At 39.5% G+C, this 17,058-nt stretch overlaps 1 protein-coding gene across 2 annotated transcripts in view; it reads right to left on the bottom strand.

Moving 5' to 3' along the window:
• The window catches only part of DEPDC1B (DEP domain containing 1B), a 95,868-nt gene that overhangs the window by 7,356 nt on the left and 71,454 nt on the right, over positions 1-17,058 (bottom strand). For both annotated transcript variants that reach the window (XM_032280248.1, XM_032280255.1), the window contains exons 8-9: positions 3,101-3,267; positions 801-977 (exon numbers count right to left, since the gene is read on the bottom strand). In XM_032280248.1, the coding sequence (XP_032136139.1) occupies positions 801-977; positions 3,101-3,267 (344 nt within the window). The remainder of the gene's footprint in view (positions 1-800; positions 978-3,100; positions 3,268-17,058) is intronic.

Below are 17,058 nucleotides of genomic sequence, written 5' to 3'. Positions count from 1 at the left end.
AAACCCCACTCCTGAGAGGAGTCAGGCGCGACTTCCCTGGCCCCTCTCCCGGGGACCACAGAACCTTGCCGGGGAGCTGAATAAATTGGCATCTAATTTTCTTGTGCTGGCCTCAGTTTCCTTGTTTTTAACTCAGCAATAAACCTACGGAGAATAAACTTTACAGTAAAAATGACTCATTTTAACACCTGAGAAAAAAAGTAAAATCTGAAGAGGTTAAGGGACTTGCCCAGAGTCACACAACAAAAAGGATACAGCTAGGAGTTTGGCCAGGGTTTCATGGCTTTAATGCCAGTGTTCTTCTACCATACTATGTTTTTTAGACAGGGAATATGGCATGGTAGTTTAGAGCACTGATTCCAAAGTCTGAATGTCTCAGTCTGAATTCTGGCTCTGTAGCCTTAAACAAAGTTATTTAAATTCTTTGTGGCTCAGCTTTTTCATGCAAAAAGTAGGAATATTAAACTAGGTCACAGGGCAATTACAAATCAAGACACTTATTGCACATAAAATCATTTCCATCAGTACATATATGTAGATTCTGAACAAACTCATTCAAGAAATTTGCAATAAAAATTATGCCACATGGATTGATATAACAAAACCAAATTTGCATTCTGTAAACTTTTCAAAGATAATACAAACACATGCAGGGTCTCACTATGTGCCAAGACCTGTTATAAGTCCTTTATAAACATTAATTCACTTGATCCTCATAATAAAATGCCCCAAGAAGCCTAGCAAGCTTACATGACTTTCTATTGCCAATTTTATAGGACTGATAATATCCTCTCCTTTACCTGGACTCTTCGTAGATGAGCCACACGCTCTTCTATAGAGGTCTGCAAGGCCAAAGGGACTTTCAGAATTTCCTGGCAATTGTCCATCAGAAATGTTACCAATCTCGCAGCTAATAACTCATCCAAGTCCACTTCATCCTTGGAACACAAGATGCAATGGGAAAATGTCTGAACCATCTAAAAAAAAAGAGGGGTGGGGGTGGTAAAAACAGATGAGTATTTTTCTGAAGTGAGTCCAATCTAATTTGCAAAAAGCAAATATGAGAAATGGTCTTAAGCACAGGGTACACATTCTACCAAGAGGACACAGTCATCTCAGATGGGCTGAAGGTCTCAACAACCAGAACATACAAAATGTGCATCTTCCCATTAAGAGACTGCAGAGAGATGCTTAACTGAGCAATTTTTAAAGGTACCTCCTTTTACACGTGATTTTAAATATACATATACATATATGTATATACATACACACATATATGAAAATAAATTTTGAAAATCATTATCACCATGACTTGAATCATGTAGCACTTTTAAATTCAAAGCACTTTATAGCCAATTATTACTTATCCTAATTTCATTATTGATTTGTTTTAAACCACTAACACAGTCCATATGTCTCAACCATTACATCTTTTCCTAGTTAACTTATTTTCTCTCAGATTTTGGATGCATATTTGACAATCACCTTTGAACAAAACCATGGGATTTTATAGTACATTAAGTGATGAGACTCTTTTTGCAGCAAGCAGAAATACAAAATATAGCATCAATATAATATAATAATTTCTATAGAATTCATATTAACCATTCCATTCTTTTTTTTTCTTTTTTTTTTTTTTTTTTTTTTTTTTTTGTTTTTTTGATTTTTTTAGACAGAGTCTCACTTTGTTGTCCAGGCTGGAGTGCAGTGGTGTGATCTCGGCTTACTGCAACTTCCACCTCTTGGTTCCAAGCAATTCTCCTGCCTCAGTCTCCCTGAGTAGCTGTGATCTTACAGGTGCCCACCACCACATCCAGCTAATTCTTGGATTTTTAGTACAGACAGGATTTCACCATTTTGGTCAGGCTAGTCTAGAACTCTTAACCTCAGGTTATCCACCTGCCTCAGCCTCCCAAAGTGCTGGGATTACAGGCATGAGCCATCAGGCCTGGCCTAACTACTCCATTCTTAATGCTATTCTTTGGACTGGCTTTTTAAATTTTCCTACTAATTTTATTGCTGACAATCTTCCTTCAAAATCTTCAAGCATAAAATCATGTAATTCTGCTTAGTAAGACTTCATTTCATTAACACACTGCAAATGATCTTCACTTACATTTATATGTACAGAGAGACACTCAGGCAGAGATTTTTTGTCTGGAGACCATGGACCCCAGAGACTCTGTGATTGCCTTGAAACTGCATGCAAAGTTTTGCACATATATTCTATATGCGGAATAGATATAAAGTTTTCTTCAGCTTTTCAAAAAGGTCCATTAGCCTCTCTAGCCATGCACTCACCCTAAAAAATATAGAGATCAAGAATCCTACTGGGCACTGAGTGCTCCTCTAATCTTACTCTATTTTTCTTAAACTGGGCCAGTTAATCTCTACACAGTGGTTTAGCGGGATATAGAAAGCACATACATTTCACTGAAGCACCAATTTTGTTCCAAGACATTTTTTGAGAAAAATTAAGAGATTTTGCTAGTAAGTAGGTTCTAAAATAAACTCTCTTTAAAAACATATGCTAACAGAAGCAGAGATTAGATGGTGGTTACCAGAGGCTGGGGGTACAGGGACATGGAAATGGAAGATGCTGGTCAAACGGGACAAAGCTCCAGCAAGAAAGGAGGGGTAAGTCTTAGTGATCTAGTGCACAGCATGGTGACCACAGTTATAACAATGTATTGTATATTTCAAAATTACCAAAAGAATAGATTTTTAATGTTCTCATTACAAAAAAGATGAATACTGTAATTAGCTTGACTCTTTCTATAATGTATACATAGATTAAAACATCACATTATACCCCCATAAATATATGCAATTATTATTTGTCAATTAACAATACATACAAAATAATTTTAAGTGGGAGGACAGGATGTAGTGGATCTCTCTACAGAGTCCGTCCCTTACTCAGTCTTCATGTTCTTCAAGACACTTAAACCAAAAGCATGATACGAGTCTGGGTGGACACTGACTGTAGTTCTTTTAAGCAAGCCTGCTTTGTATTTCCCTCTGATCGCCCAGACTAACACACCTTACTCAGTCAACTTTCATTCCAAAAAGTAGTATCTTATGTTAAAAATCAACCTACCAGTGTTCTGGTGCCAAAGCCATCACACAGGGGTGGCATCTCTTTGTTTAAGCAAATCCTTGCCATCATTCTCATCAATAGCTGTAACTTCCTCCTATTTTCAGGAGGTAGGAGAAGGCAGCAAATCTGAAATGCTTCAACTGCTACTTTCTCTTTCTGTAACAAACCTGATTTAGAAAAAAAAAAAAGTTCTCTTTTAACATCTGTAGCCTATTTGATTCTATATGGTCACATTTTAACAAAATATATATTAGCAAAATTACATAAAATATTTTCACAGTTTCAGCTATACCAGGTAAATTGAATATAGATCCATTGTCACTCACAAATCACCACAGAAAACACAAACTATCGACCAGGGATGACAAATATATAGAACCAAATAGAGCCATTTTCTCCTCCCATGCACTAGGCAGATATGTCTCAATTTTCATAGCATTCTTTCCCACTGAACCAGGAGCAGCCAGGCTGACACTACCCTAACCCCCAACACTCACGTTATTATTAAGTCCAAAATAGCAAGAACATGAACATGTCATCGCTGCCCTGAATTCTCCCCTCTATATTATTTCCTCATTATCAGCAGGCTCACCACCTTGCATGACTCTTACTGACTAAATAAAGAACTAATGCCCACATAGTCAGTCCACTGCCAAATGGTTCCACTTCTTTCTAAATAACATCTGTCAAATAACCCTTCCTTCCACTTAGGCTATCTTTCACAGTTAAGTGTGCTGATTCAACTATGTTATATGCCATCCTTTCTCACTTCTGGTATGATCTTAGCTAAAAGTTAGGATATTCTAGCCAGGCACAGCAGCTCACACCTGTAATATCAGCACTTTGAGAGGCTGAGACAAAAGAATCACTTGAGGCCAGGAGTTTGAGACCAGCCTGGGCAGTGTAGTGAGAACTCATCTCTACAAAAAAAATTTTTTAATTAGCTGGCATGGTGGCACATGCCAGTAGTCCTAGCTATTCAGGACACTGAAGCAGGAGAACAGTTTGAACCCAGGAGTTTAAGGTTATAGTGAGCCATGATTGCACCAGCCTGGGCAATACATCAAGACCCTGTCTCTCTCTTTTTTAAAAAAGGATATCATAATATTGCTCTTTTTTTTTTATTATATTTGTCCCTGGACACATTTATATCCAAGCCCTTTAATGAGGTGAAACTGCTCCTATCAGTTTATCTGTTCTATATTCAACAATTTCAAGTTACCACTAGTCTTTGGGAGGCAAAAACCATCTTTTATATTGAATAAGTATTTATTGACCAACTACAATACACAAGAACTGTGCTACATTCTGAAAATACAAAGATATACCAGGCTTCTTCCTTTGAAGAGCTTATGCACTGTGAGGAGAAACCCATTAACAAATAAGTGACAAATGAGAAGCAATGCAAGAAACATCTGCAAGGGCCACAGGAGGGGAACTATAAGTCACTCAATATGACTGCAGCACAGGTTATAAGGGGAATGACTTGGTAGAAGTAAAGCTAGAAAAATCAACAGAGATGAGATCGTAGAAGGCCCTGACTGCCAGACAAAGGAGATTGGGTTTCATCCCAAAGGAAATGGATGTGCATGGGTGGGAAAGGAGAGCAGAAGAGAGAGGTCTTCTAGACCAAGTGCAGATCCTAGACATACTCAGGAATGCTGCTGATTATCATTATTATCATCTAAGTAGACCTGTTTTCAATTCCACATCATTAAATCATGGAAAGAAAAAAGATTTACAATCATATTTTAATATATTCTTTCATTTACCCAACAAATATTTATGAAGCCCCACCTATATTCCAGGAACTGTATTAGGAGGGGACATACAGTGAAGAATAAAGCAAAATCCCTGTGTGATCTCATGGGGCTTGTTTTCCAGGATAAAAAGCAAAAATATATAGAAGTACAATGTCAGGTGGAAAGATGCTATGGAGAAAAACAGACTGGAAAGGAGCTGGGGAGTGAGGGAATGTACTCCAAAAAATAGTTCTATCATTTTCAGGAAGGCCCCTCTCTAAGGCGATCATATGAGCAGAGATCCAAAGGAAATGACAGCAAGCCAGGGAAATACTGCAGAGACAAACTTTCAAGGTAGAGGAAATTGCAATTAACAAAGATTGTAATGTGAGCCCATGCTGGGAGTGTGTGAGGTATCGGAATGGAGCCAGCATCGAGAAAGAGTGTGGGTAAGGAAAAGAAGTCAGAAATCAGGTTAGAGAGGCAGCTAAGGGGTGGATCGTACAGAACTTCATAGGCTATATAACTAAGGACTGTGGGGTTCATTATAAACGACCTGAGAAACCACTGGTGGGCTCTGAGCAGAAGAGTCACTTGATGTGAATTGCTTTTTACTCTAGCACCTGTATAGCAAATAGATTGTAAGGAAAAAACAGGGAAAAAGAAAGCCACACAGCATACTGATGGCCTGGATAGGGATGTAGCGATTGAACTGGTAATAACTAGAAAAATTGTATTTCTCCACAAAGCCATCTAGTTTTTCCATAAAGTCTTCTATATCACTGTCCTACAAATCCCTTCTTTTTCCAAATTAAAAATCCCTTTGCAAAGGTAGATCTCACCTTATCATTGATGAATTGTATCTACATTGGTTTATGAATGAGACTACAAGCTAATTGAAAGCATAATGTATTTCTATTGGAAAGCCATATTTCCTAGTATAATACAAGGTAAACAAACACTCAAATACCTATTTATCAACAGACCAAATTTTATTATAATATTAGCCAGGATTATATGGCTACTAAATGATAATTTTTGAAGTTATGCAACAATATTTATAGTATAATATTTAAGAAAAAAATGAAAGTATGCTGATTATAAAATCTGTAACCGAGTTTTTTTGAGGTGTTGGTGAGGCAAGGCTCACCCGAGAGAATGCTGTGGATTCTTGGTCTCCGCCCTCTTAAGAATAAGAGAAGGAACCACTGTGGGCATGCTGTAAACTCGTAAGAGTAAAATACTGGACCCAAGAAGTGTTGCAGAAAGGTTATTTTATTTAGGTAGAGAAAAGAGAAGAAAAGAATAAGAAGAGAAAGACTTCCATGAAGATGGAGAAGTGGATTCCAGAGGGGAAATCCAAGAGGGGAAAGAGAGCTCCCACTATGTGGGAGGGAATCCAGAGAGCTGGAAATCCAGTATGGGTGACGGAGCAGGGGAATTTATCCTGGGAGAAATTCCCACCTTCCCAAGTTCCTCTGGCCAATGAAAGGAGTTCCTTTGAACCTCCGCTGGAGTGATTGACTTTTGATTCTTCCCGCGCCGCGAAATTCAAACATAAACTGTTAAATATCCTGGATGGAGAGAGACGGGAGGGGAACATGGCGCTGGGAAATTCTTGCCCTTAAAACTATGCCTCCTTGTGAACTTGGTAAGAGAACACATTCCCTCAAAGTTTTATGAAAAATAATGTATTAAAAAAGAAATATATTTTAAAATTAAGAGTACATCAGATTTTTTTATTTTTAAATTTCTTTGTGAGGATGCTGTTAAACAAATATGTAAAAAGTATATCTATTATATTTTTTCAAAAAATCATTACTAAATTCTAAACTACCAGTTGTTTGCATGTATAAAGCCAAAATTAGAGTAGATAATGATTTCAGGCTTCATGAAAATTAAGTGAGGCTAGGCATGGTGGCTCATGCCTATAATCTCAGCATTTTGGGAGATCAAGATGGGAGGATCGCGTGAGGCCAGGAGCTTAAGACCAGCCTGGACAACATCACAAGATCCTATCTTTATAAAAAAAAATTAAAAAATTAGATAGGCATAGTGGCGCATGCCTGTGGTCCTAGCTACTCAGAAGACTAAGGCAAGAGGATCACTCGAGTCCATGAGCTTGAGTCTGCAGTGAGCTATGACTGCACCACTGCACCAGCCTGGGCAAAAGAGCAAGACCCTGAAAAAAGAAAAGGAAAGGGAGAAATAAAGAAAAAGCAAAAAAGAAATTAAGCAGAAGGCACAGGCAAATCCATCTCAGAAATTTATCTTCACAAACCTACATACTGCATGATGAGCGACCAGGCTTGACTCATCAACATCCCAGTAACTCAACCCTCCTGTGAGACCAGGGTCTCCCTTTTCTTCCCTCCTGATCCCAGCTGGGACTCCTCTACAATTCCTTCCAGCTGTCAACCTTCCTATTTCCCATGAAAATAGCAGCCTATGCTCTATCTCTTCCTCTTTTAAATCCATAATCATTTCCCAAGATTGTCCCCTTACTGCTGGCAGTGAAGAAGCCACTATCAGTATCTTTAATGGAAGGAAGTCTCTGCTACATAATATTGGATAATGTGAAGGGAGAGGGAGTTGCTTACCCCCAAAGCTAAAAGAGCAGCATGAAATGATGACGTTCCTGTCACCTGCATCTGGAGCATGGGATACAGTTTACCAGACTGGGGAGAAAACTCACTGTAAGGACTGGTTAGGTCTATAACACTATTAGATTTGAACCACAGTAGATCTACATAATGGATTAAGTAGGACTCTGTAAGTTGATCTTGTAATGTAGCCATCTTTTAAAGCAATGTTCTGAGTAGTGGGGAGAGAGGGGAAGAGCAGAACACTTTTTCCAAGCTACCTGCTTGGAAAGGCTTAGGGTAAAACCTATCATTTTGACATAATTTCAGAGACAAAATTGAAAAATTAATTCATTTCTCCCTCCTAAGAGGTATAAAATTGTTTGCCCAATTCCCTTTACCTGATTACTTTTTTTCAAATATACATTACTACCACTTAATATACTATAGAATTTATTTATGTTATCTACCATTGTCTCCCCTCTGCCCCACTGGAATGTAAGCTCCACAAGGGTAGAGATTCTTGTCACTTTTGTTTGTTGATATGCCTCCAATAGCTAGAAGAATACCTGGTACATCATAAGTACCAATAAAGTTTTGTGTAAATAATGAATGAATGAATAAGATTGACCCATCTCTCATTGGGATGGCAGTCAGAATATCTGGATTAAATCCCAGCTCTCACCTGACTGTGGACAAGTCAACCTCCATAAATCAGTAAAATGTCCAAATCAAGGTACTACACTGGGTATCCATGGGCCATACAGAGGAGTCAAGTAAACTAAAAGTTTCAAGAGCATTGATCACAGCTACTGCTACATTAAAACTAACAACAGGAGGAAGATATGACATGAATCACATACAGCTTTGGCTAGATTTTCTTTAAAATCTGGTTTAAAAATGTATCATGCACTAATAGATAAAATCAAATTTGGCTCTGGGCCTCACAACAACAGCAGGTAAAATTCTGCAATGTCCCAACACAGGCATATTATTGAATAATAAGTCATTTAATTATGCCCTCCTAAACCCTAATTGCCAAAACACTTGTTGACCTACATTACATAATATGGAAGAAGATATAAGCTTATGTAAGCTTCATTCACATATAGTGTTTTTGTAATATTCGCCATGCATACTTCAGAAAGCCTCTGTCACAGGTTTTGCTCTATGAGACACTGGAAGATTTTCAGGTCTGCATTATTATTACTTGCAAAAAGACATGACTTGTTCCCTGGTGTTAGAAGGTCCTAAACAACTCAAACTTTTTTTGATTTTTCAGCTGAAAGTTTGTAGATGTCTTTGTTAGTGTCAATGAGAGAACTAACTTTGCAGTTGTCATTTGATAGTTGGCTCCTTTTTGAAGATTACAGAAGTCTTTATTGGAGGAACCTATTAATATACAGGTATAATCTCATTTTATTGCACTTTCCTTCATTGTGCTTTGCAGATACTATGTTTCTTACAAATTGAAGCTTTGTGGCAATCCTGTGTTAAGCAAGTCTGTCAGCACCATTTTCCCAAAAACATGTCCTCACACTTTGTCTCTGTATCACATTTTGGTAATTCAGAGTATTTCAATTTTTTTCATTTTTATCTGTTATGATCTATGATCAATAAGTAATCTTTGATGTTACTACTGTAACTGTTTGGGGGCACCACACAACATGTCCATGAGACTGTGAACTTAATCAATCAATGTGTGTGTTCTAATTGCTCCACCAACAGATGGTTCCCCCTCTCTCCCTCTCCTTGGGCCTCCCCATTCCCTCAGACACAGCAATATTGAAATTGGGCCAATTAATAACCCTACAATGGCTTCTAACTGTTCAAGTGAAAGAAGAGTCGAACATCTCTCACTTTAAATCAAAAGAAATGATTATCCTTAGTGAGGGTGGCAGGTTAAAAGCTGAGAGAAGTCACAAGCTAGGCCTCTGGTGCCAAACAGTTAGCCAAGTTATGAATGCAAAGAAAAGTTCTTTAAAGAGACAAAAATGCTACTCCAGTGAGCACACAAATGATAAGACAGCGAAACAGCTGTGTTGCTGACAAGCGAGAAAGTTTGAGTGGTCTAGACAGAAAATCCAACCAATCACATTTCTTTAAGCCCCAGCCTAATCTAGAGCAAAGTTCTAACTTTTCAATTCTATGAAGGCTGAGAGAGGTGAGGAAACTATAGAAGAAAAGTTGGAAGCTAGCATAGGCTGGTTTATGAGGTTTGAGGAAAGAGGCTGTCTTCATAACGTAAACAACAGCTACATTAAACAACAAATTTTCAATGTAGACAAAAAAGCCTTTAATGGAAAAAGATGCCATCTAGGACATTTGTAACTAAAAGGGAGAAGTCAGTATTTGGTTTCAAAGCTTGAAAGTATAGGCTGGCTCTCTTGTTAGGAGCTAATACAGCTGGTGACTTGAAGTTGAAGCCAGTGCTTATTTACCATTCCAAAAATCCTAGGGACCTTAATAATTATGCTACAACTGGCTGGGTGTAATGGCTTACGTGTGTAATCCCAGCACTTTGGGAGGCCGAGGCAGGAGGATCACCTGAGGTCACGAATTCAAGAGCAGCCTGGCCAACACCACAAAATCCTGTTGGCAAAAAATACAAAACTTAGCTGAGCGTCGTAGTGTGCGCCTATACTCCCAACTACTCTGGAGGCTGAGGCAGGGGAATTTCTTGAGCCCGGGAAGTGGAGATTGCAATGAGCTGAGATCATGCCACTGCACTCCAGCCTGGGCAACAGAGCGAGGCTCCACCTCAAAAAAAATAATAATTATGCTACATCTATTCTGCCTGGGCTCTAGAAATGACAGCATATGGTTTAGTGAAGATTTTAAGTCCACTGTTTTTTCATGCCTGCTACCACAAGATCAATTCTATAGCTCATAAATCAAGGAGTAATTTCAACTTTCACATCTTGTTACTTATACATTTCATTAAGCAGTGGCTACCATAGATAGTGATTCCTCTAAGCAAAGTACATTGAAAATCTTCTGTAAAGGACTTACTATTCAAGATGCCACTGAGAACATTCATGACTCACGGGAGGAGGTCAAAATATCAACATTAATAGAAGTTTGGAATAAGTAATACCAATACTCCTGGATGATTTTGGTGGGGGTGGGGGTTAAGTCTCAGTGAAAAAAGTGACCACAGATATAGTGGAAATAAGAAGAGAACTAGAATTAGAAGTGGAGGCTGAAGATGGGGCTGAACTGCTGTAATCTTATGATGATAAAACTTGAAATGAGGAGTTACTTCTTATGAATGAGACAAGAAAGTAGTTTCTTCAGATGGAATGTACTCCTGGTGACGATGTGAACATTGTTGAAATGACAACAAAGGGTTTAGAATGTTCCATAAACTTAGTTAATAAAGCAATCACAGGCTTTGCAAGGATTGATTCCAATTTTGAAATAACTTCTACTGTGGATAAAATGCTATGAAATACCATCACAGGCTACCGAGAAATATTTTGTAAAAGGAATATTAATCACCACCCTGATCAGTTAGCATCCACCAACATCCAGGCAAGACCCTCTACCAGCTAAAACACTATGACTCACTGAAGGCTCAGATGATTATTAGCATTTTTGTTAACAAATTATTTATAAGTAATATACTACACTGTTTTTAGACATAATACTATTGCACACTTAATGGCCTACAGTATAGTATAAACACATCAATTACATCCACTGAGAAACCAAAAAGTTTGTGTAGCTCACTTTATTACAATATTTACTTTATTATGGTGGTCTGGAACCAAACCTGCAGTATCTTCAAGGTATGCCTGTATAATGTACAATGTCACTGTCTTAAAATCCAGGTGAAAAGATGCTTTTTTTTTTTTAAATCATATTTCCCATCAAGAAACCCCTGTGTAAATATTTTCCCAAGTTCAGTAAGTATTTAGAATTTTGAACATCTGCTCTTGTCTGGGAATATGCAAAGTGCCTACTGGACAAGTTGGCATAGCAATTAAGATTATCTAGAGCCTGAAATACCTGGGTTCCTATACAAGCTTTGCAACCTAACTAGCTATGTGACCTGTAAGCCCTAACTTAGGTTTCTGTAAAATGAAGAAAATTAATTAAATAAGAGTTGTAGAATTGGCCAGGTGCAGTGGCTCACACCTGTAATCCTAGCACTTTGGGAGGCCGAGGTGGGCGGATCACTAAGTCAAGAGATCGAAACCATCCTGGCCAACATGGTGAAACCCCGTCTCTACTAAAAATAAAAAAATTAGCTGGGCATGGTGGTGTGCACCTGTAGTCCCAGCTACTCAGGAGGCTGAGGCAGAAGAATTGCTTGAACCTGGGAGGTGGAGGTTGCAGTGAGCCAAGATTGAGCCATTGCACTCCAGCCTGGCACCTGGCAATGGAGCAAGACTCTGTCTCAAAAAAAAAAAAGTTGTAGAATTAAATGAGGTAGTACATTACAGTGGTGAAAGCAGTCTGACACACACAATAAATACTATGTATGTTAGTTATTATCAATGTTCTTTAAGTCATACTAATAAAAGTACTATTTTGAAATTTTTCAATTTTAGGAAAAAGCATTACATTTAACAACTTGTCACCTGCTAACTGATAAAGTAACTTCATGGCTGAACACAAGATTTCAAGGACAAAACACAATTGCTGACCTGTATTTACTTCTTACTCCAATTAATTTAAATAGATAGTTTACTAGGGAAAAAAAAAAACATAAAAGGAGTTATCCAATGTTTATAAATGGCAAAGATTAGGAGTAGGGATTCAATCTACAAGATATCAAGATCCATTCTAAAGCTGTATTAATTAAGCAGTATAATGTACCACGAGAATAGACAAAAGATCAATGGGATAAAGCAGAAAGCTTAGATAGAAACTGGCCTAAGGACAGAGGGATCTAAGATGCCGATGAGAAGCAGCTCAGGATTGCAGCTCCCAGAGAAAGCACGGAGGGTGAGTGGACGCCGCATTTCCAGATGGATGTTTATTGCCCACAGACCAGGAGATTCGCAGGTGGAGGAGCCCCATGGGTCGCCAGGACAGCTGTTTTGGCCGGCTTGGCTGGCACGACTGGTTTGGCCAGCATGGCTGTTTTGCGGCTCTCCATACAAAATACATGGGGGCGGGCGCCATTTTAGCTGGCGATTGGAGCTCCTGGGAGACAGAGTCGCCCATTCAACTGATTAAAAAGGGGACTGAAACAGGGAGCCAGGCCAGGAGATTCCCAGGCAAAAAAGTGTCACGAATCTCAGTGCGGCTGTTTCAGCCAGTACAGTGGTACACGGGTCGCCACATGGAAAATCACACAGATCCCGGCGCCTTTTGAACAGGTCACTGGAACCTGGGAGATAGAGTTGACCGTTCAACTAAAAAAAGAAAAAAAGGGGGGGGTGGGGGGCTTTGAGGCAGGGAGCCAGGTGATCAGGCTCGGCTGGTCCCACCACAAAAAAAACAGCAATCAGAAATGCTCTGGACTGAGAGTTTCACAGCAAGCACAGCTGAACCCGGGATGCTCCAGCTCTGTGGGGGAGGGGTGTCCGCCAATACTGAGGCACTCCACCACTATGGAGGTAGTTTGCCATTGCTGAGGCAGCCTGCCATTGCCAAGGCAGCCCGCCATTACAGAGAGAGTCTGCCATTATAGAGGTGGGCCACCATTGCCGAGGCAGTTCTAACTACACCCGTATAAACAGGACAGCAGGGAAGTTCACACGGCACCACAGCTCAGCAAAGCCTCTGCAGGCAGACAGTGACTAGGGCAGGGCAGCCCTGAAAAAAGGCAACAGCACAACAGAAACTCATAAATAAAGCCCTAACTCCCCAGGACAGAGCACCTGGTGAAAAAAAAAAGGGGGGTTTATGAGTTCTGCAGCAGCAGACTTAAACATACCTGCCCAGGCCGGGCGCAGTGGCTCAGACCTGTAATCTCAGCACTTTGGGAGGCTGAGGCGGGTGGATCATGAGGTCAAGAGATTGAGACCACCCTGGCCAACATGGTGGAACCCCGTCTCTACTAAAAATACAAAAAAATTAGTTGGGTGTCATGGCGCACGCCTGTAGTCCCACCTACTCGGGAGACTGAGGCAGGAGAATTGCTTGAACCTGGGAGGTGGAGGTTGCGGTGAGCCGAGATTGCGCCATTGCACTCCAGCCTGGGTAACAACAGTGAAACTCCGTCTCAAAAAAAAAAAAAAAAAAAAAAAATTATCTGCCCAGCAGGTCTGAATGAACAAAAGAGCTCACAGCTCAGCACTTGAGCTCCTATATAGAACAGACTGTCTCCTCAAGCCACACCCTGACCCCTGTATATCCAAAAAGTCACCTCATAAAGGAGAGCTCAGACTAACATCTGGCAGGTATCCTTCTGAGACAAATATAGCAGAAGAAACTGGCAGCAACCCTTACTGTTCTGCAGCCGCTGCAGGTGATCCCCAGACAGGTAGGGCCTGGAGTGGACCTCAGCAGTCCTATAGCAAAGGGGCCAGACTGTTTGAAGAAAAACTTAGAAACAGAAAGAAATAACTTCATCATCAACAAACGGGACGTCCACTCAGAGACCCAATCTGAAAGTCAACAACTACAAAGATGACAGGTCGATAAATCCACAAAGATGGGAAGAAACCAGTGCAAAAAGGATGAAAACACCTGAAACCAGAACGTCTCTCCTCGTACAAGGGATCACAACTCCTCACCAGCAAGAGAACAAGGCTGGATGGAGAATGAGTGTCATGAATTGACAGAATCAGGCTTCAGAAGGTAGGTAATAAGAAACTTCTGTGAGCTAAAAGAACATGTTCTAACCCAATGCAAAGAAACTAAGAACCTTGAAAAAAGATTTGACGAAATGCTAATGAAAATAAACAACTTAGAGAGGAATATAAGTGAATTGATGGAGCTGAAAAGCACAACACGAGAACTTCGCGAAGCATACACAAGTTTCAACAGCCAAATTGACCAAGCAGAAGAAAGGCTATGAGAGGTCAAAGATCAACTCAATGAAATAAAATGAGAAGGCAAGATTAGAGAAAAACGGGTAAAAAGGAATGAACAAAGTCTCGAAGAAATATGGGACTATGTGAAAAGACCTAATCTACGTTTGATAGGTGTACCTGAATGTGATGGAGAGAATGGACCCAAGCTGGAAAATACTCTTCAGGATATTATCCAGGAAAATTTCCCCAACCTAGCAAGGCAGGCCAATATTCAAATCCAGGAAATACAGAGAACACCACAAAGATATTCCTCAAGAAGAGCAACCCTAAGGCACATAATCGTCAAATTCACCAGGGTTGAAATGAAGGAGAAAATGCTAAGGGCAGCCAGAGAGAAAGGTCAGGTTACCCACAAAGGGAAGCCCTTCAGACTCACAGCAGATCTCTCAGCAGAAACCCTACAAGCAAGACAAGAGTGGGGGCCAATATTCAACATCCTTAAAGAAAAGAACTTTCAACCCAGAATTTCATATCCAGCCAAACTAAGCTTCATAAGTGAAGGAAAAATAAAATCCTTTACGAACAAGCAAGTACTCAGAGATTTCATCACCACCAGGCCTGCTTTACAAGAGCTCCTGAAAGAAGCACTAAACATAGAAAGGAACAACCAGTACCAGCCACTCCAAAACCATACCAAATGGTAAAGAGCATCAACACAATGAAGAAACTGCATCAACTAATGAGCAAAATAGCCAGCTAGCAACAAAATGGCAGGATCAAATTCACACATAACAATATTAACCCTAAATGTAAATGGACTAAATGCCCCAATCAAAAGACACAGACTGGCAAATTGGATAAAAAGCCAAAGCCCATCGGTGTGCTGTATTCAGGAAACCCACCTCACACACAAGGATACACAAAGCCTCAAAATAAAGGGATGGAGGAATATTTACCAAGCAAATGCAGAGGAAAAAAAAGCAGGAGTTGCAATTCTCATCTCTGATAATACAGACTTTAAACCAACAAAAATCAAAAGAGACAAAGAAGGACATTACATAATGGTAAAAGGATCAATGCAACAAGAAGAGCTAACAATCCTAAATATATACATACCCAATACAGGAGCACCCAGATACATAAGGCAAGTTCTTAATGACTTGCAAAGAGACTTAGACTCCCACACAATAATAGTGGGAGACTTTAACACCCTATTGTCAATATTAGACGATCGAGACAGAAAATTAACAAGGATATCCAGGGCTTGAACTCAGACCTGGACCAAGCAAACCTAATAGACATTTACAGAACTCTCCACCCTAAGTCCACAGAATATACATTCTTCTCAGCACCACATCACACCTACTCTAAAATATACCACATAATTGGAAGTAAATCACTCCTCAGCAAATGTAAAAGAATGGAAATCATAACAGTCTCTCAGACCACAGTGCAATCAAGTTAGAACCCAGAATTCAGAAACTAACTCAGAACTGCAGGATGGGACTATGTGAAAAGAAACAGCTTTATGGAAACTGAACAACTGGCTTTTGAATGTTGACTGGATAAACAATGAAATGAAGTCAGAAATAAAGATGTTCTTCGAAACCAACGAGAATGAAGATACAACATATCAGAGTTTCTGGGACACATTTAAAACAGTCTCTAGAGGAAAATATATAGCAATAAATGCCCACATGGGAAGCAAGGAGGGATCTAAAATTGACACCGTATTGTCAAAATTGAAAAAGCTAGAGGAGCAAGATCAAAAAAACTCAAAACCTAGCAGAAGACAAGAAATAACTAAGATCAGAGCAGAAGTGAAGGAGATAGAGACACAAAAAACCCTTCCAAAAATCAATAAATCCAGGAGCTGGTTTTTCGAAAATATCAACAAAATAGACCACAAGCCAGATTAATAAAAAAGAAAAGGGAGAATAGTCAAATAGATGTAATAAAAAAACGCTAAAGGGGATATCACCACAGATTCCACAGAAATACAAACCATCATCAGAGATTATTACAAACAACTTTATGCACATAAACTAGTAAACCTGGAAGAAATGGATAAATTCCTGGAAACTTGCATCCTCCCAAGCCTAAACCAGAAAGAAGTTGAAACCATGAATAGACCAATAACAAGGTCTGAAGTTAAGGCAGCAATTAAGAGCCTACCACCCAAAAAAGGCCCAGATCCAAATGGGTTCGCAGCCGAATTCTACCAGATATAAAGAGGAGCTGGTACCATTCCTTCTGAAACTATTCCAAATAATCCAAAAAGAGGGAATCCTTCCCAAATCATTTTATGAGACCAACATCATCCTGATACCAAAACACAGCAGAGACTCAGCAAGAAAACTTCAGGCCAATATCCATGATGAACATAAGATGCAAAAATCTTCAATGAAATACTGGCAAACTGATTGCAACAGCACATCAAAAAGCTTATCCACCATGATCAAGTAGGCTTCATCCCGGGGATGCAAGGCTGGTTTGACATACGCAAGTCTATAAACGTAATTCACCACATAAACAGAACCAAAGACAAAAACCACATGATTATCTCAATTGATGCAGAGAAGGCCTTTGACAAAATTCAACAGCACTTTATGCGAAAATCCCTCAATAAACGAGGTATTGACAGAACGTATCTCAAAATAATAAAAGCTATTTATGACAAACCCACAGCCAATATCATACTG

The sequence above is a fragment of the Sapajus apella genome, unplaced genomic scaffold, assembly GCF_009761245.1.
Source record: "Sapajus apella isolate SASKATOON/1434 unplaced genomic scaffold, GSC_monkey_1.0 scaffold1, whole genome shotgun sequence".
Lineage (NCBI taxonomy): Eukaryota > Metazoa > Chordata > Mammalia > Primates > Cebidae > Sapajus > Sapajus apella.
This window is presented reverse-complemented; position numbering and strand designations above follow the sequence as displayed.